Source organism: Embiotoca jacksoni, unplaced genomic scaffold (assembly GCF_022577435.1).
Source record: "Embiotoca jacksoni isolate LCO1_2020_lvr unplaced genomic scaffold, fEmbJac1.0.p SCAF_9, whole genome shotgun sequence".
Lineage (NCBI taxonomy): Eukaryota > Metazoa > Chordata > Actinopteri > Embiotocidae > Embiotoca > Embiotoca jacksoni.
Genome location: NW_027185447.1, coordinates 8,946,482 through 8,971,243, shown reverse-complemented (window position 1 = coordinate 8,971,243; position 24,762 = coordinate 8,946,482). Strand labels below are relative to the sequence as shown.

General features: G+C 42.7%; 1 protein-coding gene across 2 annotated transcripts in view; it reads left to right on the top strand.

Annotated features, from left to right (window-relative positions):
• The first annotated feature begins 1,656 nt into the window (after window positions 1-1,656).
• The window catches only part of samd11 (sterile alpha motif domain containing 11), a 52,320-nt gene continuing 29,214 nt past the window's right edge, over window positions 1,657-24,762 (top strand). Inside the window, exons 1-4 of one of the 2 annotated variants that reach the window (XM_069140814.1) lie at window positions 1,657-2,524; window positions 3,620-3,711; window positions 15,986-16,161; window positions 24,268-24,377. In XM_069140814.1, the coding sequence (XP_068996915.1) occupies window positions 1,825-2,524; window positions 3,620-3,711; window positions 15,986-16,161; window positions 24,268-24,377 (1,078 nt within the window). In that variant the 5' untranslated portion in view covers window positions 1,657-1,824. The remainder of the gene's footprint in view (window positions 2,525-3,619; window positions 3,712-15,985; window positions 16,162-24,267; window positions 24,378-24,762) is intronic. The other variant, XM_069140815.1, reaches the window with a different exon arrangement.

Below are 24,762 nucleotides of genomic sequence, written 5' to 3'. Positions count from 1 at the left end.
TTTTGGCTGGTTTAAAAGTTAAAGTATAGTAAATAAACTGTCTTTAAAGATTGTATTAAGGATAAAACTATCTGTTAAACCATAAAATCATGATGTTGGTCATAGTTTAATAAGACAAACTTGTGAATAGGACTATAGAAGACTTATTTTGATAGTCAATATTTTACACACAGGAGCACACAGAAATTTGACTTGTACATTTAACCCATTCGGTGGAGCAGGAAGGGGTTAGGTGCTTTGCTCAAGGGCACTTCTATCGTGGATGTTTTCCTTCCTGGCACAGGCTGTAAGGCGCATAACGTATAACTACAAGTTCAATGTTGGTAAAGGTCTGTCAGGGCACACCTTCATTGCTAGTCATACTCCCGTCTCTTTCCCTGTATTTCCTGCCTACATTTTTACTACATCTGTCGAACAAAGACGAAAGTCAAAAACAAACAAAAGCAGAATTTTGGAAAATGACTTAATTTGGGACTCCTGGTCACAAGAGACAAAAGCACAGGTCTTCCACTCCCCCTTTTGCCACTTAAAAGTGGAAAATCTGTAGTTTTCAAATATCTGAAAATAGTATCAGACCTATTTATGCTTTAGTTTTTGTGGTGATAAGTAGACCCATGATACGTTTAACACCTATTGCACTTTGTTAACTGGTTTCACAGAGCTTGGTTGTCCTTCTGAAGAAAATAAAAACTCCCTTAAAACACCCAACAGCTTTTTCAAATGTGGTGCTGTTTACGTACAACTTGATATAAAACATGTTGAGAACAGGTTTGACTCCGGAAGCTCTATTTAAGCAGTTTCAGTGGCTCCCAGAAAACCCTGGAGCAGGTGAGGCTCTGCGTGGCAAGAGAGGGCAGGATGGTGTCACTGTAGGTGGAGTATAACAAATAGGTGGTTGAATTTAGACACAGGAGGAGTACAGAACACACCCAGTGTGTGGACCTGCGGCTGTGGCCTGTCATGGGTAGATCTGGTGGCCTATGACGTCTGTCCAACAGGGCATCTCTTTGTATATGTTCACTGGTGAAGGTCTGATTCCAAAGCTTTTATTAATATATTATTAATGTAAACGAGCATCTCTTAGGATGAACTTGTACCTGATTCTTGAAGAAATAATATGATTTAAGCCGTAAATATGAAGAAAAAGCTTTTAATAAGTTTCAGATTCAGTTGAATAGGTGGACACAGTTTACTTCCTCGTGCTTACTAATTATGGTCCCTCCATTTTACGCACTGAAGTGCCGTCCCTCGCAGTCCCCCCTCCTCGCCGTGGCTCTCGCCTAGCCTCCGCTGTTTAAATGGGCCAAGTTGAGAAGCGGCGGAGAGTGCAAATCTTGTTTGGTCTGGGTCTGTGAACTTCAGCGTGACTTCAGCGACATGCACAGGGGTTAAAAACTAACAACTCTTTCCAAACTTTAAACTGTATTAATATTGCGCAAATCCTCAGGAAGATTAAGTGTGGTATTTTTGCCTTGTGTTTCTGATTAATGACATATGCCACGCTGGTTTTAAGTAACAGGAGAAATACAATATTATTGGTTTCTTTTTTATTATCTTCACTCTAAAATTGTGTATTGGCCACATGTACTCCCCTATCTCCCCATAACAAAATCGATGTTGTTGTTTTTTTGACGATATCAGAGAATTTTGTTTTATTGTGAATATTAAAAAATATTTTACTTTAAATTTCCCCCAAAGGCAAATAAATAAAAGATAGGACGTGTAGCAGCGACTGGTAATGATCACCGTATAGGCTCAGTAACATAATGTAAGGGGCACAGGGCTGCCCAGCATGTCAGGTATTAACAGAGCGAGTGTGATTAAATGTGGGAGGTAGGAGCTGTGAGGCTGGCGGAGAGCGCTGCTGCCGCTGCGAGCTGGAAACTACTGAATGGGAATCTATCCGGCAACTTCACCAGACCGCTGTCTCACGGCGACACGGGGACTCTGCGTAAAACCAAGCGGCGCGTCTCCAAGTCTGGGTCAGCCCAACTCACAGACGAAGAGGACGCTCAAGTTGGATCGGGCGAGCAGCTTTTCACTTGTTACCGGCGCTCGGCTCCCACTAACATGCCTGCCATCAAAAAGGAGAGGCTGGATGGAGACGACATGGCATTGACTGCGTTCAACCAGTCCGAATACCTGGCCCCTTTAAATGCCACCGCTATACCCGTGGTGACCCCGCATCCGCCGCCCTACGACCATATTTTCGCCCATCACCGCGCTTACTTGGGGCTCCACGACTCGGCGCTGCATCACCAGCACCTCCACCATCACACGGACGACTTAATGCTAGAGAGATTCTCCTCCATCCCAGACTTTCAGCCCTTCTTCGACAACGGGGAGCCGTGCATCGAGGTGGAGTGCGGGGAAAACAAGGCTTTGCTTTATATCAATAAACTGTGTCAAGGTAGTAAGGGACCCTCAATTAAATACAGGGGCGAGTGGCTCACCCCCAACGAGTTCCAGTTTGTCAGTGGACGGGAGACTGCCAAAGATTGGAAACGGAGTATTAGACACAAAGGTAAGTGCAACGTTCACTTTCCTCCCGGTTTGCGGGTAGAGAAGGACACTTTTACCGTGGATTAAAAGCTTTATAGACGCCGCTTTTTGTGTGTAGCCTACCAACTTGGGTCTCGTGGTTCGGTACTGAGTTTTGGAGTGAAAGGGTTACAGCAGTCAGTGCGCAAGGAGACAGATGAGAAAAGGCGCATATCCTCCTCATACCCTCCGCGCCTTTGACATAGAGTTTGGGCTGCGATCACACACCGACCCGGGCCATCTGGAGTTGTCTGCACTGGACTGAGGTGAAAAGTTAGACCTAGATGATTAAATGTGTGGCAGTTCACATTCTTTTTCAACATTATGGGATGAATCGTTCCGTTGACTGCAGCTGCACTTGTGCATGGGTGTTTTCACTTTTACGCATTGCATGTTGGGTTTGAAGAGACTTTAAAAAGTGATTAATATGGTTGGCCACTTAGCATCACAGTCAGTGTTTAATGCGACTATTTTGCAAACAATTCATATTTTCAGCGAAATATTAAAGGTAAAGCTGCTGTTCTGGACACATTTTGAAAATGTGTCAGATATTTCGGCAAACAATCTTAGCTGTAAAATTGTTTCGGGTTTTATTTTATTGACACCGTATTTTAATGCAATAATTACGTATAGTGTGCGCGCTCTCTCCACACACGCTCACGCACACGCAAGGTTACTCAGGCAGAACTGACACGCGTAAAGATGTGTGGGGGGAGGGTGTCGCCCCCAGGTCAAAAATGATAGCCTTATAGTTTAATATACCGATTCCTATAGACAGATGACAGTAGGTTTCTGTCTCTCTGGCTCGCCACACTGGACTGTGGCTACAATCAGACTTAATGGCAAATATTATAGAAAGATAAGTCAAGTTTGTTTGGAGGTACTGATTCCTTCAGATACATATTGTGCTTATTAGAGGATTTGTTTTTTCAAACAAGATTTATCTAGAAAATGGAGTCCTAAGACGATGATAATGCTAATGCCTTATCACATGCTGTGTCATGGAGGAGATGAGTTTACTGGCTGGAGAATACGGTTGGTAGTATTCACTCAAATTGTGTTTCTTGTTTATTTCCAGGGAAAAGTCTCAAGACTCTTATGTCCAAAGGAATCTTACAGGTGCACCCTCCAATCTGTGATTGTCCTGGTTGTCGAATTTCATCTCCAGTGGTAAGAATATTTCATTTTCTGTCATTCTGCTGTTGCTGCTGCAACACCTTTCTGTACTTTTTGTGTCTTATGTTGACAGGCGGAAGCAACTTATTAACTTTAGTTTTCATTTGACTTGAAGATAACTTCTCTGCAGCGGATATGTAGGGTTAAAAGATTGTTGTTAAGTGTGGTGGTCAAGAATGATCTGATTGATGGTGAGGAATAGAACATGTCAGAGCACACTGTATCCAGACAGAGCTGGAAGACAAGTGGACATAATACAAAAATATGTGTCAATAGTTATTTTATTTTCTAGTTAAACAATACAGATGTTTGTTTGGTTGTTGTTTTTTTCTCCAGTTAAATTAAAGAGGAATGCTTGTCCTTCCTTGACTTTGACATCAAGTCACTTCAGTTTTATTTATAACCTTAAAATAACAAATCACAAATTTCCCTCTTGTGGCGTTGCAGTCTGTACCCTTCTTACTAATGTTTTTGTTTATCATATTTTTACTCACAGCCCAAAGTTGAGATTTAGTTTATGTGTAAAAGCTGCATACGGCTATTTTACTGTGATATTTTTGTTGTGTCACCCAGCTCTGCCATACTTTATTGAAGCACTGTCTTTGTAACCTTGATGGTGAGGACCCCCCCCGCAGGCACACGTCAGCTTTATAGTAATTTTTCACAGCACAAATATCAAATCCAGTTTCATCATTTCACAGATGCGGCGTATCAGACAGCCTTTTATACAAAGGCATTGAGCTGCCCAGTATGGCTGCTCGACGTCGGGTATCGTTGGTCAGGCTCTTCTGTCTCACTGAATCAGCCTCCTCACCTGGCTGTTGAACTTTTGTTTGCCTAGTGCTTCCCTCAGGGGATCAACCAGGGGCACAATGCCAAACCTTGAGGCCTTGCAGGTGTGTCACGATTATGGCATCACCACTCCGCGTGTGTTTTTGTGCCTGTGTGTGTGTGTGTGTATGTGTCAGCTTTAAGCGCGCACGCTGCCGCCTCACTGCCGCCAAATCTGTTCACACAGGTGCAGCGGGTTGTGAGTGTGTGTGTGTGTTTTTATCACCACGGAGCGCATCTGTCGTCGCTCCCAAGCACTAATCTTGAGGGAAGGGTGTAAGAGGCTTAGCGAGCTACTGAGCGTGGCTACTGCTGATTATTGTGTGCGAGGCACGCAAGGTAAAGGCGGTTTTGATAAGCCGGAGGTGTTTGAGTGATACAGGTAAACTGGTGACATATTTTACAGCCAAGAATGAAGACCTGCACCCTAATACACTGGGTTCAGCCAAAACAAATTACCTGAGGGAGGTCGAGGGCAGAGAAAAACAGACAGTAGAAATGCTCACGTCTTGTTTTTTACAGATGGATTTGAGAATCCGAGCATGTTTGCTTATGTTTAGGCTCATTACAGATATCAAAGTGATTGGCTTTTGGCTTGCCGTAGCTTGTTCAGTTCCACTTGAATTACAGCTGTGACGGAGAAAACTTTGTTATTGACGTAAGCAGAGATATGAGAGCCTTAAGGTTGTTGTTGCAGCCTTTTTTTTCTCCCTCTCTCGCCTTCCTTGTCTGGTGGTGCAGCCTAAAGTCTAACCCACCGAGTGAATCGTGACACACATACACACACATCAGCACACGCAGGCTGAGTATGTTGGCAGTTCCATGCGAGGCAGTGAGGGTTAGGCAGAGGAGGGAAAGGCAGCGGGACTTGTATGGTCTGTACTGGCGTCTCCCTTTCTCCCCACTGACTCCCTCAGGGCATGGCAGCCAGCACTCCCTCGCTGATGCGCTCGCTCTCTCCCCCTCACTCCTACACACAACACACACACACACACACACACACACACACACACACACACACACACACACACACACACACACACACACACACACTATATGCCTGCCTAGTGACACAAATTACCTCATGCCTACATTAATTTGAAAGTTTGACGGCTGAACTTTGAGTGATCTTGTTTCGCTATAGGCATGAAGCAAGCGGTCATAAAAAGTACAACAGCTGGTGGGAAGACGTTGCACCTGCCTGCACAGAAATCATGGAAATTAATTTGCTGCGTCTGCCTGGTTACAAGCTGTTTATTACGACACGACACAAAGTAAACTGCCAAAGATGATTTTTTTTTTTTTTTTTTTTTGGGGCGCATTTTATGCCTTTATTTGATAGCCACAGTGGAGATAGACAGGAAATTCGGGGGAAGAGAGCACGGGAAAGACATGCAGCAAGGGTCAAAGCAAAGGTCTCAACCACAAACTGAACTGTTGCAACACTCAACAGTTTAGAGTTTATATATGTTCATTATGTTGTTTATCCATGCTTTGGATTTAAATGAGTTTATGATTGACATGCTGTTGCTAACTTGCTGTTAAGGTGTGTTACATATGTTAAGCCTGTGATAATCAGGTTCCTAATCGATTTCTAGTAGGTGATTACAGCTGCCTCAAAGTTGTTAGTCGTTCTTTTTTTTTTTGTGTCGGACTGTATTTACCTTATATTTTGCATATAATCAATCAATCTCCTGATCGTGTGTGCTTATTGAAGTTTATTTTTTAGCTCTGTTGTGTTTTTGTCTGTACGTTCTGTGTGTTTGGGTTAGTTTGTATTTTTGTCTTTGTGCGTGCGAATCTGTGGTTGTTTGCACGCCCAATGTTTGCTGCCTTACCAGTTTGCTGTGTGTGCGCATTTGTACGTTCATGCACGTGTGTGTGTGTGTGTGTGTGTGTGTGTGTGTGTGTGTGTGTCCGTCTCCTCCCGGGAGAGCTGGGCTTCCTCTGCTCTGTTATTTCAGCGGAACTGGCGGAGGCCGGGAGGAAATTACACTCCCCTCCTCCGGCTCGTAAAGACCTCCTCCAATCAAGGGCTCCTCTTGCAAAGTGGAATTAAACACACACATCACACATACATGCACATATCCACGAACACACACACACACACACACACACACACACACACACACACACACACACACACACAGTTTTTTTGCCCATGGTCTATGTTATTCCATTTTCACAATACCACTTCTCATAAGCAAAAGATAATTACAATTAAAATGCATCATTGAGTGAAATAAGAGAAGTTAATCAGTTATGTGATGGAAGAGGCATCGTAGATTAACTAACTACTGTACGGGGCTTCTATTGTGTGTTGTGTGTTTGTGGTTTGTGCACATGCTTGCGTACATGTTGCTGATGCTACGTTGCCATAGTAACACTGGAATTGGTCACTGGCCCAGAAGTGTGCAGAACTGTGGTCGTGCCGAGTGTATTTGTGCCGTTTTGTGTGTGTGTCTTTCTGTATATCGGACAAATTAGACACTAAGTGAGCCTCTAGTGAAATGTTCGTACGCCATCTCACAGATATCGATCAATATGAATTAAAATGTGTGTTGGACATACAGAAATACAGTAACAGTCACATACACACATGTAAAAACACTCTTGTTCTTCTTGCTGTATTTCTATCTGAATAATTTAGTTAAGCTGTTTAATACAACAAATTAGCCATTAGCCTCAGCCAGTGTCCATTTCTGCAAGACGTCACAGATTGAGAGCTGAATGCGTTTGCTTGTATGCATGTTCACGCTCTGTGTTGACAGTGAGTGTGTTTGGGTGCGGACCCTGTTAAGATGCAGCTAAACTAAGTTGGAGCATCTGTCTATCAGCCAAATGTGGTTTATCATGATGAAGCCAACGGCGATACTTCTTGAAAACCCCCTCTCCCCAACATCTGTGTGAATGTGTGTGTGTGTGTGTGTGTGTGTGTGTGTGTGCGAGCGCGCAGAAAACTGTGTTTGTTTTTCGCCATGTGATTTCCTCTGATAATTGCAGGCTCGCTCTGCTACATCAGACTTTTGCAGACAGTACTGTCGTGTACCGTTTTAGTTTTCATACATCCATCTATAAACTCAAAACACATATGTGTATGTAAGCATAGGATTGGTTCAAATCCAACAGTATTGTATAGTCATATTACATTTTGGATTATTACTAAATTGATTATTCTGTTTGGTGATCATCATAATCCACACAGTTTCAGATGAAAATGAAAACCAAGCTAAACATATAGAATATTAGCGTTTTGTTTATCATCGTGACACATAATGTCCGATACTAAGGATGTACTAAAAAGTCACTATGAGAAAGTTTGAAAGAAATAAACCCCGTTAACGTTTGGCAAAATTTTGTTTTGCTGGCATAACTGAGGGTCATCTGATTTTATATAAGTTTTCCCTTTCACAACGGAACTGATGCGTATAGACGTGCGTGACTTCTCCAAACCTCACCAGGCAGCATATTTAGTTCATTGTCCTCGTGCATTTAATGGACCTACTTCAAATCTGCTGAACTTTAAATGACATTCTAGTAATTGTCGGGATCAAATTAATCTATGCGAGGACCGAAACAATAGAAAATATCAGTTGAATGTACCGGCCACAACTTCATCCTCCCCTCCACTTCCCCTGTGTTTGTCAGGGGAAAGAAAGGCCCAGTCGTTACCTGTCTGTAAAGCTCCCCTGTGGCGACCTCAGTGGGCCTATACAAACAGAGAGAGAGAGAGAGAGAGAGGGAGAGGGAGAGGGAGAGGGAGAGGGAGAGAGAGAGAGTGAGAGAGAGACGGAGGGAGGAGGAGGAGAGAAACAAGAGGGAAATGGGAGGGCGAGAGGCGCGCTTGCACGCCTGACTGCACCGGCACTGACCTCCCAGCGCCGAGCCAGCAGCCTCCCCTCCACCTCGCCGCCTCTCGCCCTCAGTGCACCTCACTCCCTCCCCCTCACCCCCCCCACCCCCATCCCGCCCCCCTTTGCCTTGTGCCGCTCCACTGGGCTGCAACTGCTCGCTCGGCTCAGCGCGTGGGGGCCGAGTGTGCAGGAAAGCATGCGCGCGTGTGTGTGTGCGCGTGTGTGTGTGTGTGTGTGTGTGTGTGTGTGTGTGTGTGTGTGTGTGTGTGCGCGTGCGTGCCTGCGTGCCTGCATGTGTGTGTGTGTGTGTGTGTTGGGGAGGCGTGGATCTTGGTGGCATGCCTGTCTGACCTACAGTGCTTTTTCACTTTTTTCTCTTTCTCTCACATGGCCTTCAACAACCAAGTGTTGCCTAAAATCTGCACACACACACACACACACACACACACACACACACACACACACACACACACACACACACAAACACACACAGTTATCTAGAATCAGGTTTATTTTACCAAGTGCATTTTCACATGTATGGACTTTTACTTGATAACGCTGGTGCATTGGTCCATCTCATGGCAGATTTATAGCTGCGTTTCTGAAGTAACGCATTCTCTTCGTACAATGTGCGAAACTATGCACACCAGGTGGAGGCAATATTTTAACACCCAACCCGAATCTTAACCTTAAAAGTCACAAGATACCATCATCTTTGTCGACATTTACTTCCTCTGAAAAAAATTATTCAGAACTTCGAACCCATTGTAAATGTAAAGCCAAGGTCTGTAGTGTTTCTACTGATACGTCTTTGAAATATCACTCTGGATGTGAGACGGTGTGGAAACACTTAAAATGAAACTCTCCGTATTCATTTTTTCAGAAATTTTAAATCAGACTTGTCATGCAGCTCCCGTTGACGAGGCTGAGGATGCTGTGATTTACACCGTTTTACTAAGAATATATGTATTTCAATATCTTGTCTTGTCAAATCATTTGTCTGGTTAAAATATTTTTGGCTTCAACACAAAAACAATAAGACAAAAGCCCTCTAGAAATGTTAAAGCAGCACTCGTCATTATCGCTTAACTTCAGCCGGACACATTGCAGCTCCAAATGAACTGAGTGTCACAGAAAGTGTTGCAGTTTTGATATCGATAGGAAAGGCTGTAAAAGTACATGTTTTGCCCGTTACATCCTGGGAACATGTCGACAGGCTGACAGAAAGACAAATACGCAGCAACTCCATCACTTTGAAATGTCTGGATAAAAGGAAACAATAGTGAGGTATTGGTGGGTTGTTTACAGGGGAGCGAGGTAGAGTAATTGTGTTACCAAACTAACAAAATATATATTATCTGGACTGGACAATGAATACAAATACATGTGTTAAGATCACTGTACTATAAAGGACCATACAGTGTAGTGGGACTAGTGCTTTTAGCGTGTTTATTCCTCTACTTTTGTAAATACGTGTCTGTATGAGCATTATATTCTGATGCCAGAAGCATCAGCATGCTCCTAATTATATATATTCAGTTTAATAATGTCATGTTTGGATTTTTGATGATTGCCTAGATTTTGCAAGTGTGTGTGTTGATTATAACAGATTATAACCAGATCAGGCGATCATTAGGCTTGTCTGTCCTGTTCAGTTTCGTGGGCCTTTGTCTGAGTCCCCTCATACTTTTGTTTCTGAACATGCTCTACAAAGGTCACGGAGTACACTGGAAGCAAATGGGTGTTTCTATAAACAAATTGCGTCGTGATTGTGGTAAAGAAAAGAAAACACCAGAATTTTTTTTTTTTTTTTTTTTTTTTTTTTTTTACCAGTTATCACGTCACTAATAATTCTAGAGGTAATAGAGCTTATATTATTGTGCTCAATTCATGGTCTCTGTTATGTATTATTTATATATTTACCTGACTATCTGACAAATCATGTATATTTTATCACTGGGTTATTGGTTACGTCCGATTATAGTGAACCATGTAAACACTTTACAAACCATTACCCCGATCTGATCGTTCACAATACTCGGGTTACACTGGTCATGTTTCTATACTGGGCGATCTCACTTTGACCAGAGCTGACAAATTTGTAGCTGATCACCTTTTCATAGATTCACCTGTGAAAATGTCAGGGCGTCTCTCTGCATTTGAGTCAGAGATAAGAAGGTGAGACTAAACAGTCAGTATTTGTAATTTGCGATTTCAGGCTCATATATACACAACAGCAGACCAAATGTTTGTTTTGGCCTTCTTTCAGAGCTCTTACGTTGGGGCGGTAATGACCGCTTCACCTCCCTCTCCCACCCTCCTCACGCTCTTTTTTTTTTTTCCTCTCTCCTTCTCTGTCGTCTCCTCATCCCCCCTCCCCCCTTCTCCTTGTGCTCGCGCCAAGTCGGCCCGCCATCCCGCCTCCACACACACACACACACACACACACACACACACACACACACACACACACACACACACACACACACACACACACACACACACACACGCTGCGAGGTAACGGCAGACAGGCGCGTGACTCATTAGGCATTCGTCCCCCAGGGAGATCGCTGGGGGGGCGCGTGCGAGGGAGAGAGAGCGCCGCAGCTGCAGGAATGTCACGGGCGGCTACTGCTGTGTGTGTGTGTGTGTGTGTGTGTGTGTGTGTGTGTGTGTGTGTGTGTGTGTGTGTGTGTGTGTGTGTGTGTGTGTGTGTGTTTGTTTCAGTGCCTGTGTGTGGGTGTGTGCTTGCTAATGCTGGTTGGAGCCAGCGGCAGGGCACTGCACCTTTCAGGAAATAACGCAAGGAGAAAGAAAAAAAAAAAAAAAAAACCACACACATACGCTTATTAGTCGTCGTTTCCACCGAGAGCTCATTTGAAAGTCTAAAATTAATGTAGAGAGATAACAGTAGATTGCCTTATAATTTCTGCTTGAATTTAGACATCTTTCCTGGCTAATGTTTACTGTGATATTTGCCTCTATTGTTTTTCACTGCAGTGGCATTTTGTTGCTTTTAAACCCTGCCACGGCTTTGAATTCATGAATTCAGAACACCACCCCCATGAGTTACCGGAGCATATATGGCTGCAAACATAAGCAAAACAAGGTTATTTTTTTTAAATGGGGCAATATGTAAAAATGAAGTACCATCTTATATTACCACTTTGTTATTGAAGAGGCGATAAGCAAGTCACCATATTCTCCGGTCAGCTGTCAGTCCGTCAGCAGTTATGTAAAATTGTCGTATTTTCTATCGCTGTTCGTGAGTAATTTTATTTTATTTTATTTATTTATTTTTTTTTTTTATAACTTCATTTTAAAGTTAGACCTTTTTGACCCACACCTATTAGTCAAGCATATCATTTACATTATAGGTGTCTTATCTCTGTTCTTAGCAAGACCAAAGCAGAAAGAAAGCAGCCACAGCAAAACCATACATCGACTGCATTTAGAAGGTTTCTTTTGGTACGGTTTGTGTAGTCATTAGCTTGAACAACGATCTATTTTGAATTGTGCTAATAAGATCTTTCTGCCTGGATGTCTGCGACAAAAAAAATTTAAAAAAAAAATCGCCTCAGTTGGTAGACAGCTGGATGACGAGCTCCTTGTTCAACTGGTTTGAACCACTTATCAACAAACAGCCAACTTAACAGCTTCAACTCATTATATAGCAAGAGGTTAAAGTAACTGCTTCTTCCTTCATGTTGGACTGAGGACAAACAATGCTGCAGTGACTCACTGTTGCCTGTGAAGGAGTGAGTTGGTATTACAAGATGGGACAGTCTCGGGCTAACTGGTTAACATGTGAACTTCAGTAGACTTCTGTGCATTGACGTCTTTGACATTACACTATATCAAATTATGTTAATCATTTGTGTTACATTTTGAACATGTTAAAACAAAAAAATCAGTCATATTACACTTTTAAACAAGAATCTGTAATTTTTGGCTCTTAAAAGACCATTTCGTACCCTTTACTCATGCAATTTATTACATTTTTTTTTCACAACTTTTTTTGAGCCCATATTAATACAGTGTGTCCAGTACTTCAGTAAATCTCAGCCCACCACACAAAGTGTTATTCAGTGCCATCTACGTCTCTGAGAGCTTTAAATTTGGAAGTGAAAATTATCTTTACTAAAGCTAAAATTACAGTTTTCATCAAAATTTTCACATTTCAAATCTGCTCCACTTTCCAAATACATAGAATTCAACTCCATTGTCATCTTGCTCACAATGAGACACTAGAATCTCGTCATCCCAAAACAGAGCAACGTCCTGGAGAAAAAGTGAGGGGAAAAAAAGAGACGTATCAAACTTGCAGTAATCAGTCTGAATAATTCAGATTTTCCAGTTCAAGTTCCTAGTGTCAGTCTCAGTGCATATTGAATCTGAAGAATGTCTAACATGTATTATGTTAATATATGCGTGTGAATGAATGAGAGTATCTGTGTTTACTGGAAGTATTTATATCACATGCTGATATGACCATGTCATTTGCCCCTATGCATGTGCATCTGTATGTATATTCTTTGTTTTTTCTTGTAAATGTGAAGCCCAGATATATTTCTTGGCTTCCTGACTGTCAGACAGAAAGCGTGGGAGGTGATATTCATAGAGGTGCTTTTAGTGGGACTTTTATGAGAGACTTTTTTCCATGGCTGAAAGGAGGTTGACCACACACAGCAAGGTTGCCTCAGCTCCGCTCACAGGCGTGTGTGTTTGTGCGTGCACGTACGAGCCCGAGCGCTCAGGCACCCTTCCTTTGAGCGCTCCTACGTGGGCTGCCAGGGGTGTGTTTTGCTTCATGTTTTGTTTCAGAGAGCCCTCCCCCGTGCAGCGGAAGTGTTGCCGGAAGCAGTGGGAGCTCACCCCCAGTTCTGCGTCAGTGCCACTAAAGAAAGGATTGGGGCTTTCCGGGAGGAGAGAGGAGGGAGGGAGCGAGGGAGGAAGGGAGGGGGGGCTGTCAGCCTGGGTATGTCACGGCCGTGTGGGTGGTTGTCTACATGCGCGCGCACACACACACACACACACACACACACACACACACACACACAGCCACAGTCACGACGGCTCTTAGAAAAACTATTCTTGTATACACTATATTGCTGGCTTGCTCCAAGTAAAATCCCCCGCTTTGGAGGGGAATTCTAAGGAACATGAACAGGTGTGTGTGTGAGAGCATGCATGCGTTTATATGTGTAGCTGATGAGGCTATAGTGCGCATGTGCACATGTGTGTTTTCTCTGACGATGTGCAGGCAGCAATGAATAGACTCGGAGGTGGAGAATTTGTATTTAACAGATGTGTGTGTCTGACAGATGGAACTGTGGTTGCGTCCATAAAAGAAGTGTTGTTCTGTTGTTCTGACATGATGTTTCGCTCCCGTTTCCTCCCTCTAATGCCCCGTTGGAGCTCCGGCGCTAAAATCCTACTGCGAGGCCTTGTGTGGAAAGAGTAGAAGTATCAGAAAGTGATCCACTGTCCTCAAACGCTGGAGCAGAACTTGTAGAAAACTCCAGCAGGAAAGAAGAAAGGAGGGAAAAACCTTCTTTTCTAACCAGACAGAGAAAAAGAGAAGGGAGAGAAATGTGCAGAACTCCGTGGCCTGCTCATCCTGGGGGATGTTTTCATCTCTCTCTTCCCCCCTCCCAACCCTTTTTAATGTCTGCCATTTGAGAGACTCCAGAGGGGCTGCACCTGTTTGCCTCTTGGCTAGGAGCCCCCAAACCCCTCCTCCTGCCCCCGCCCGCCACTCATGCTACCACACCTCCTGGGATGGATGGAGTGAGAGAAGGAGGGAATAGGGAGGAGTGTGGGGTTGCGTGCGTGTGGTGGAAGGGATAGCCGCAGGCCTTAAAGGCGTCCGGGAGTAAGAGCAGAGATATAGGCACACCGAGAGAGAAAAAGGGAATACAGTTTCAAATCCTAGTCCACTCTCCCACACTGGACAGTCTTCCTGCTGTGGAGTCTTTTCTCCTTCATGTTTTGACTCGCCACATTCTCCTTTATTTCTGTATTTTCTCTCACCTTTTCTCTTTCCCTGTACAAACCCACATCTGCTCCCCCTCTCCTCCATGTTAACATTTCTCCTCACCCTAACGCTCCCTTGCTCTTTTCCAGTTTCCTTCCTCGACTCACTCGCTTTTACTTTCTCAATTTTTCACTCATCCCATCTTGGTTATTCCTCTGCTACTCTTTCCACCCCTTCTCTCTGTGATAGGACCGTGTTAATCTGCAGTGACCTCTTCAGGTCACAATAAAGGTCGCTCAGCTTCGCTTCCTGACACCCCTAGGGCCACACTCTCATCTTAATCCCTACTTTTCTCTGCTTACTCCTGGCAGCTTTGGAACAAAATAAACACTCAATGCAGCAACTAACTGATCGCCTCCATCAGTTTGGCTTCAGAATAGAAAAGTATAAGTAAATGTGACTTCTGTCCTTGATGTTGTTTAAAGTGACTTCGCGACTGCAGAAATACGAAGATAACATTACGTTTTGACTGTATTTTAATGCTGTGATTTCCAACCATGTTTGTCTGATGTAGTCCAATTGCCATATGAGACGATCTCAAATACCTCTTCCTTGACACCCATCATGTTACAAATATGTTAATTTGAATTGGTTTAAACCTGCAGTGCAAAACTTTTGTCTCCTCCTTTGGCCTGTGGAAGTGATTACAAAAACTCTGTCGACACACGCTTACATTAGAGGCAACGCCATAGCCTACTCCATCACTACTACTGCGGCTTGTGAATTCATTAAATAAAAGGGGTTATGACCCCATGAAATTACTCATTTCACTATCAGAATGTGATCCATTACATTCGAAAAGTCTAAATGAGTCGCATGATTGAATTACTTTATTCCTATTCAAGTTAGCATAGGGCTAAACAGAAAGGTTGCCAGCTCGGCTCGGCTCTTAGAGCGTGGCCTGCATGCGTTCATACGGCCAGCGCTGAAATGTCCCACCACAAACCACATTTACAAACGTAGTGTTCTGTGAAATACAGAAAGAATTATCTGGCGGCTAAATGTTTAGTCAGCAGTGTGTAAACTTGAATGTAACGAATGGTCATTGCACTATAGATTTAAGAAAAACATTTTTCATATATTCATTACATTTAGTTATATAGTTCAAGCATTATCTATTCAGATATTTACCATTATTGTCGCTAATTATGTGAACTATTCAATCATTCCTTTTAAGGAACAATTTCAGTCATTATCCATTAATTATAGCTAACTGGTTACATAAACTTAATACGTAGTGTTCAGGTATTACATCTGACACAATACATGGATATATATCTTTTTAATCAAATCACAATTTGAGCTTTTCCAAATCTGTTTAGCTGCTCTATGCTGGAGGTGTTTTTTTTTTTTTATAACAAGATAAGAGAACAGAAAAACTAGCAGTAATGCAAAATAAGATAAAGATACATTTGCATTAGTCTTGATTTGTACCATCTGCATATTTGAAGAGAGAGCTCAAGGAGTTGTAACTTCAAAACGTGAGGCTCACGTTTAGTGCTTCATTGTCTATACATACGTCTTCTCTGTGTGACATGGTTTACAGAACCGCGGGCGCTTGGCAGAGAAACGCATCATCCCCCTCCCACCCAACCGGGTGCCCAAGAAGGAGCTGGCCTCCATCTTCAGCAGTGACGACAGTGAAGGCAGCGAGCGGGCCAGTGGAGATCATGCCCACATCAAGCAGGAGGACGAGTTGCATTACAGTATCATGAGAAAGAGGTGAGGCACATATGACTTGTACAGTATGGCTGTGATTTCCATGCAGTTTGACATTTGAGTCCAATGTCTATTCTTGTCATTCCAGTTTTGTTTTGTTTTTTATTGTGCCTGAAAATACACGTGTTGTGTAGTGAAATCACCATGTGAAGAAAATGTCTTGGTAGCTCCTGAGGTGTCACATTTGTTAAAGATAATTAATAGTAAGTTCTCTGTTTAGTTTGCTGTCTTTTCAGATCCTGTCTAATAGCAGACAGATGCAGCTTTGAAAAAATAATGGCACCTCAGACGTGTGTTGTATTTTCGTCACGGGTGATTCAGGATTTGAGGTGTTAAAGGCTCATTTTTAGACAAACAGACAAAGAGTCGTGTTTCAAAAATATCAAATGGCTTTTGCTTCGGGAAGTTGTCTAATAGAAGTTGTTGAGCTTTCAAAGTGTTAATTGGTTTCTTGGTTTGCGTTTTGTTGCTCCTGCCAAGTCTCAGTCTATCTGTCTTGACTTGATATTATAAGACTGAGTCACCTGAGTCACCGCTGTCTGCTTCATCCCGTCCCGTGCTGCGCCAGGGAGTGGTTTGATCATAGAATGTTTAAAAGGAAACATTTATTGTTTGTTAACGTGGCATTATTGCAACGCAAAAACCCTAAAACAACATAAATACGGATAAGTAGCATGTGTTGTCTCAAAACCCTACAGCAGTGGTAAAAACACAAAGTCCAACATGCATCTATAAACAGTCTCTAGATCCTCATCTTTCACACCATAGTCTTGTTATTTTTGCTGTCAGGATCAGGAAGAAAAGCAGTAGTGGTTTGTCTCTGTAGGGACACTTTTATTTTTGAGAAGTGGTTATTTTCTTACCCTGATAAAAAACACCAAGTGTTTGTAATGGGGATGTAGCGGTTTCAGAAATGTTGTTGTGTTTTTTGAATGAAACAGGTTTTGTAAGTGTGTGAATCAGTAAATGGCTTGTTAACTTATTGTTACAACTCAAATTTTCCAAAGTAATGGATGGAGAAGAGTGCAGGAGTTGTATACACACAAAAGTTAGTTTTTCCATTAAATGCGGACGTTTACCAAAGACCTGTTTAAATTCAAGTGATTAATCATGTTCACATGGGCACACATGCAAACGCAGACATGCAGGGTTACAGCGAGGTCACCTCATTAAAATCAGTCAAATGGTCTCAGAGGAGCACCGTCTCTCACTGATGCTGTACACTCTGCTTGGTTAGGAACATGCATTACAAATAAAAAAAAATGGGATTGTTATTTTTTATTTGCTCCCTTTACAATCAATACTGACATTTTCAGTCAGGAATAATAATCACATGGATTTTGTGATTACTTGGTCTGAACATAAACTGTTTTGTATCATTCTGAAATCAGGTAGATGATAGACAGATATAATGCTGAATCTGTTCATTGATTAACCTCAGAAAGTCCCCAGCTGCATTATAAGCGGCTTGTGCAACCTCATTACAGGAGGGGATGTTTTTCATGTCTTGAGACTTGCGTGTGACACGGCGGACAGCACAGCAACTGTGAAGCTTTAAATGGATCCACTAACCTCATTTAAGAGGGCTTCCCCTCCCCCTGACACTTGTGCCGCTGGCGTGTTAAGATGATAATGAATTTAAAGAACACTTATGACTAATATGTCAGGCTTTTACCCTTTGAAAGGCGACGGACTTGCTGGAGCCGCAGCTCCGGTCTGTCGTGGGCATCCGTCTCAGCCCTGCTTTATCCCCCGCTGTGGGTCTGGACGAACAGGATAATGGGATGTCCAATCATGGAAATGTGATTTCCATTGACCGCAGCTTCGTAAGTGAGTCGTAGAAGGGTCTTAACAAATTGGATTTAGCCAATGGATGTGAAAAATACAGGGCCTCTGTATATATGTGTGAGTGTATCTGTGCTATCTCATCCTCACATCATCAAGACTGGCGGCAGCACCGTCACACCCACTTGGCTGCAGCAACCTGCAGCCAAGTGTACTGTACTTTAATCTGCATGGGCACATCAAACGTGTCATGTGTCAATCATTGGACTTTATAATCCTTACATAATGCTTCATGCAGCAAATTAACTACCGGTATTACTTCACACACTTCAGACTCTATTTTTTCCATTCAGTTTTTCAGGCAGAGTTAAATATAAATTATATATAATGTCACTTTGTGTAACATTAAAGAGTGGTTGTTGTCTGGTTAGTTACGATGACTGGTTGTTGTGCGTTAATATGATTTTGTCTGTCAGTGTTGTTTTTATAGCTCCTCATTCTCAGTCATGCATTTCCAAAGTTCATTATAAGACATTCCACCTTCTCTTAATCAGATTAATGTTAATAGTCGCCGGCTTTGTAGACAATTGGGTTACTTGGCCCTCCATAAAGCTGTGCTTTACCTGCTGAATAAGCAGAGACCACCTACAGACTGAAGTGCGGCCAAGCCATGGAGCCAACCGACTAATTGTTTAATTTAACGATAAGATCCATTTGAAAGTTTCAGAAGGAGAAGTTCTTTGGGGTCAGAACCTTTTGTGGCTTCTGTGTGGAATAGAAACAACATCTAGTGTGGCATTGCTTTGATATACCTGCAGTCGATTGAAGGCATCTGACTTGGATTTGTTTACACTTTCAACCAGTTCTGCTGTCAAACGGCCATGGTTATAAGAAACAAACAGCAGACTCCCGTTTTTAAAGTTCAATGTTTTTGTCGACCCATTCTTCCTGCGCAACCTCCTCCTGACGTAGTGGGTCTGTAATTACACCACATCACCTCCTCCTGTGATCCCGTCATAATTACTACGACCAGTGTCATGATGAAACGTAGCTGTTGCTTGCACAGACAACCAATGGGGTGGTGTTTTTTTTTTTTTTATAGGAGAACCATCTTTTTCAGTGTCTTACTCAAGGGCAAAACAAAGCCTGCCTTAGTGTTTGTTTCAGTTAGCCATAGATAACAAGGCTTTGATTGGAAAGTGCTGACTGACAGCCTGGGTAATTACCTGGCAACCATCGTGGATTTTATAAGTGTCACCTGCTGACGTCTGCCTTTCAGCCAGCGCCCATTAGAAACACCTTCTCCAAACCCATTCTTAACCTTCCCCAAAACAAACACAAATACTTTTTTTTATCGTTTTTTTCAATCATCAATGGAACCATTTTTTACTTGATCACTTATGTGCAAATAATTTACAAAGGGGAAGAAAATATTTACATTTGCAGACTTAGTAGACAATAGAAGAAGGGTGGCTGTCATATAGGTGAGTTGTACAGCCCAACACGGGATCTCCTTTCTTTTGCTGTGTTCATCTGTTCAGCACAGAAAAAAAGGCTGATAGAAACAAGCAACATACTAAATTCAACTGCCCATACTCCCATCTTATTGTTTTTCCTGTCATTTTGTGTTCTCAGCAGAAAAGTTATAGTTCAAGTCATTGTGGCTGCAATTTTGGTAGACCTGGTTAAAGCTTTCAACTGTGTTTTTTTACCCCAGTGAAACGTTGCTGCAGCGGGAGCTTTGGTGCTCATTGAGAAAAAAGCTGCAGCGTTTGTTACAGATTGATGCTGATAAAAGGATCCTTATTGAAATTACTTGTAGAAGGAAACAGAAGTTTATCACATTCATGCACATTTACAAACATCTCACATTATTACTTCCTATCAGAGTATTTCTTTTGTTTTCCCCTTACAGTCCACTCTCTGCATCTTTTCATGGAGCAACATTGGCTTATGTTTGTTAATGTTGACGTTGTACTCAATTTGCCCAAAAAAGACTGATGCTGAGTTAGCTGCTGTATGTCTGTTGCAAAACACAGTTGAAAGCTGTTGCATTTATCATTTTGTCCTCTGGCTTTATTGAACAACTGTCATTGCCTTATGCCACTAAGGGGTCACGGACAGTGTGAAATTACTGGAAATGGCTCTCCCCTAAAGCACTAATTAGGGAGCTTGAAGGTTTTATAGCTTTTTAGAGGAGCTTTCCGCTTCGAAAGTTTTTGGCCTTGTTTACACGCATTTACCATGGTAACACAGTCGCAGTAATTTAGTAGTTGATTGGGCGTTGGCTAGCAGCGAGATGTTCATTGTTTCCGCACAGAGCAGTGGTTTTTCTATTAACTCCCTGTCAAAACATGGGATTAACAAAAAGACGGTCAGCAGTGTTCCAGCAGTTTAGTCTTAGATTTAGCATTGGCTTGAAGCATGAAGTTCATTATTTCCATATGTGAAGAATATAGCGTTTATTATTGACCATGTCTTGTCATACAGCAGGCTGAAATCAGGTGAAGATAATGAGAGCTTTAGCCTTAAACAGACTAACTGTGTGCTCAAAGGAATGACATCACATCCTGTAAATATAAGAGATCATTTCCTTTTTTCAAATGTTTCTTACAACTGCTAAAGAATTTATCTCCAAATTAGAAAGATGAAAAGGATAATAGGAGCTCATAAAGTTTACGCCAGATTAGAAATTAAGAGTAAAAAAAAGGTTTTTTTTCCGGAGGATCTAAATGTAACATGGCAGACTTACTATTCTATTTCCCCTGTACTTTTCTTTCCTCCCTTGGCTGCTTTATCGACCTCATGTCAGCCTATACAGCGGAGGAGCAACAATGAGAAGTGGAGCCGGGCTACTCTTACTTATTTATGTATCTGTTTCTGTATTTATTCATTACCATCTCTGCTTGTAGGGTTCCCAGTTGTGGGCTGCCTTTCGATTCAGCTGTGAGAAGCATGACAATTGTGTTTCCGTTGCTCACAGGAATCAAACAAAACATGAAATGTAAATGGAACAGATCCATATTCCTGCTTTAGACGTGATGTGTACCGAAGTATTTTATAAAGAAAATACTTGAATTGTTCTTACGGAGCTCCGGAGAAACTTTACTCATTTCCCTCTTTTTTTTAAATTTTTTTAATTTTTTTTTTTATCTTTTTGCCTGTGTTCATACTCTACATGCTGAATACTACATCACCTGGTAATATTTGAACACTGCTCTGGGCCACCTGCACAGGTAGGAGCAGGCAATGTTCAGGCTGTTGTCTTGAGCCAATGAGGGGAGTAAACCTGCAAGCAACAGATGTTAGACAGCGCTTGCAGCCTGTCTCTCTCTCTCTGACTCCTCCTCCACCTTCACATCCCTGCTGTCTGTCTGTCAGCACTTTCCCAGTGGTGGTGTGAGACATGGCGTCAGGGTGCCTGGGCTGCCAGCTTCTGCCAGCTCACACTGTGACCTCCAGCGCCGCCACCTCAGCACCATGTGCCAATGCCACAGCAGGCCACTGCTGGGCTTTTATACTGAGTTGACTCCCAGTGCCAGCAAGAGTCTTTTCATGTTGTTTAGCCTATTTTGAATAGTAACGCCCACTGTTGAAAGGAGCATAATGTTTTTTATCTTGACAAAAGAAAAGATCAACTTTTTCAGGAGTACTTTCCATTTTATTTCATTTTTATAGAGATTTAGCAACATGTTTCAGTTGCTGTGAGGGTTTTAAAAAAGTAATTCACATAAGACGCCAATTGTATTTTAACTGCAAAGACAGAGCATTGAAAAAAAAACATTATTAGGACTTACGTGTTACCTAAAACATGTCGTGAGCATTAATTATCAAAAAGTTTCAAATATCAGAATTTGAAATGGAATACTTTTGACATGATACCCAGCCTTAGTAGAAATTTAATTACTAGAGATGAATATAATCAGTAATGTTGGACACCAGTGGTATTCGTGATAGACTTTGAGTAATAACGCATATTAGTTACCCCGGTGTCTGGGTCACTGTGTCTGTTCTGTGTCCGGTGATGAAGGGGCAGTATTGACCAGTTTAGGGCTGAGATGATTGTCTCCGGTGTGCACCTGGGTGATAAGAAGGTGGCTCATGTCCTTCTTAGCTGTCAGGCCCAGCAGCCTCGATATAACCCCCCTCCATCCTCTCCGAGGCCACCGTCCTTCCCAGCTAACCCCTGCCTTAGGAGCTCCTTAGGGAGCGCTGACTCAGGTGACTGGGTTTTAAACAGCATCCCCACCCCCTCTCTCCATCTTCCATGGCTTGAGTATGACCTTGTCTCCACCCACAGAAAGAGCGGGGTGGGGGGAGGGCCGAGGTGGGTGGAGATAGGGCTAGGCCCTCATTAGCCCAAGCTGAGGCGGGACGGCTCAGGAGAAGTACGCTAATTACCCAACTAACAATGTCCTTGCCGTTCATGGCTTAGAGCGGCCACTTCGCCACAGGATAATAACCCCATCACCTCCCTGAGAAGTTCAAGATGGCATTATCATGATCACTTTAAATGATGGACAGAAGGTGGTGTTATTATGCAGCGGGCAGATTGATGGATTTGGCTGCAGATTCTTACAGTGGAGTGTGTAACTGCTGTGTGTGTGATGTGTGTTCTGTTGCAGTCATATGACTTTAAAAAAAAAAAAAACTCCCCTGCATCTGATCTTCTTTTTGAAGAATACCATTGGCCTCGCAGACACAGATAGCTACTAATTTTAGCACGTTGCACTCTAAAAAAGGAGTCTATCATTAGTCTAAAAAGTTTGCAGTTACAGTCCAATCAAGCGTCTCCTTGCTTAGCAACCGACGGCGAGTGTTTTGTCTGAAACTGTTTTCTGAGTCATTGGTTCTCTGTGACTGAGAGGTGACTGGTGAGGCCAGCATGAAGCCCTCAGCACTACCCTTCATCTTTTCTGTTAGCGTGTGGAAAACAGCTTGGCGACCGACAGCCTGACATTACAGCAGGAGCCTGTAATCATGGGACTGTAAAAACCCAAATCCAGCAGCCGCAAACAGTGTGGCCTCGTCATAGCGGTGGCAGCTAAGAACCATTCACCGCTTCTGTCCCATAAACTGTGCTTGCCGTGTCATACCAGACCCCCTTCATAGATTATTCTGCTTTCAATAAAGTTGCCAGTTAGGCCTATAAATGAGATTCCTGCTCACACGAGAGGATGCTGACACCACGAAACTGACATGTGTAAAAGCTGCTTGTTTTTAGGCTCATTATGTAAACAAGATGACAGTTTACAAGAACCTTCCTGTTCTCCTGGGCTTTGGAACGTTCTACCATGTGTAGCATGTATGTCACAGTAATAGCATGATATTTGGCATGTAAGCTAAAAAAAAAAAAAAAAAAAAAAAAAAAAAAATTATTCAGCCCTGCTCGTCTCCTACCACACAAGCTGTTTGCCATTACACTGACTGCACTCGTACTGCGCGGCTGCCATACTACCCTCAAACACTAAGCGCCTATTTCCCATCATTATGCCATTTAATGCGATCAGGATGGTAATCAGATTGCAAATAAAATACCTCCATGACACAGTTGTGTGGGTCCACTGGTGTAGGGAGTTTAGAAAGGCAGCGGGTTGAGAATCTGGAAGGACAGAGCGGCTCCAAACAAATCTGGGCCTAATCTGTAAACCCTCCTCCTGCTCCTCCTTTGGATGCTGAAGGGCAGGAGCGGGTGTCTGAGAGACTCTTGTGGACAATTTTTTTTTTTTTGGTGACGGACCTCCTGTTGAAGAGAGGCATGAGAATAGAACTGTCATGTACCACAGATTGCGTTGTCGTTTAAATATCACATTCCTACTAATAGAGTAAACCCAGTTGAAGGCTTGATGTTGTGTATTTTATCTTAAATATTCTTCATCTGTCCCTCCACATTATTCAGTTGCCATATTTCTTTAAAATAGCTGCTAGTAGCCACAGTTTAAAAAAGAGCCATAATCAGGTTTTAAGCTGTTAAACTACTTATGAGTTGTGAATATGTTCATTAATGCATCTTAGTGTGGAAGATGAGTGGGGATGAGACCCGAAAGTGCTGGATACGGTAGTCTGTCACAGTGTATTACACACCTCAGAGCTAAGAGCCAGTTGACAGGACAGCCACTTGTAGCTGCTGACTCTGTGTGGGGGACAGGTCTGTCTGGATAGAGGATTTCTGCGGTAAGTCGTGTGTGAAATGCTTCGAATTAATGCGCTGCTGCGTTTTTCCACGTGCTGATTTGGATCACACTGTGAAATTAAGTTTGTTTGCAGCTGCTTTTAAATGTGTCCTCTCCTTCCTGTGTGTGTGTGTGTGTGTGTGTGTTACAGTCGTGACAGTGACCTCTCTACAATTATCTCCAACCTGCACCACACCAGACAGCACGGCATGCCCGAAGGCCAGTCAGCCTCTGACCACAGCACCAGTACTGGACACACAGGTAGGATCCCCATGAGGCTTTGTGTGCATGTGTGCGTGTGTGTGTGTGTGTGTGTGTGTGTGTGTGTGTGTGTGTGTGTGTGTGTGTGTGTGTGTGTGTGTGTGTGTGTGTGTGTGTGTGTGTGTGTGTGTTAAAGGGTTTGCCAGTATGCATGCATAATGCAAGTAAAGTAGAAGGTGTCGTCTTTCTTCTCTTTCCTGTCGAACTTGTTTATTTTTTCCTTCCTTTGCATCCAGACTCATGATATATGCCCCTTTACATCTCCTGTAACATATGTAAAGGTTCCATTAACAATTTAATTTACTCTAATTTGTCTGATTGGGGGAATTTAACATAAGCTTATTACTCATTCCTAAAGGTTGCTCTCAAGTTGATTGCTTAATGT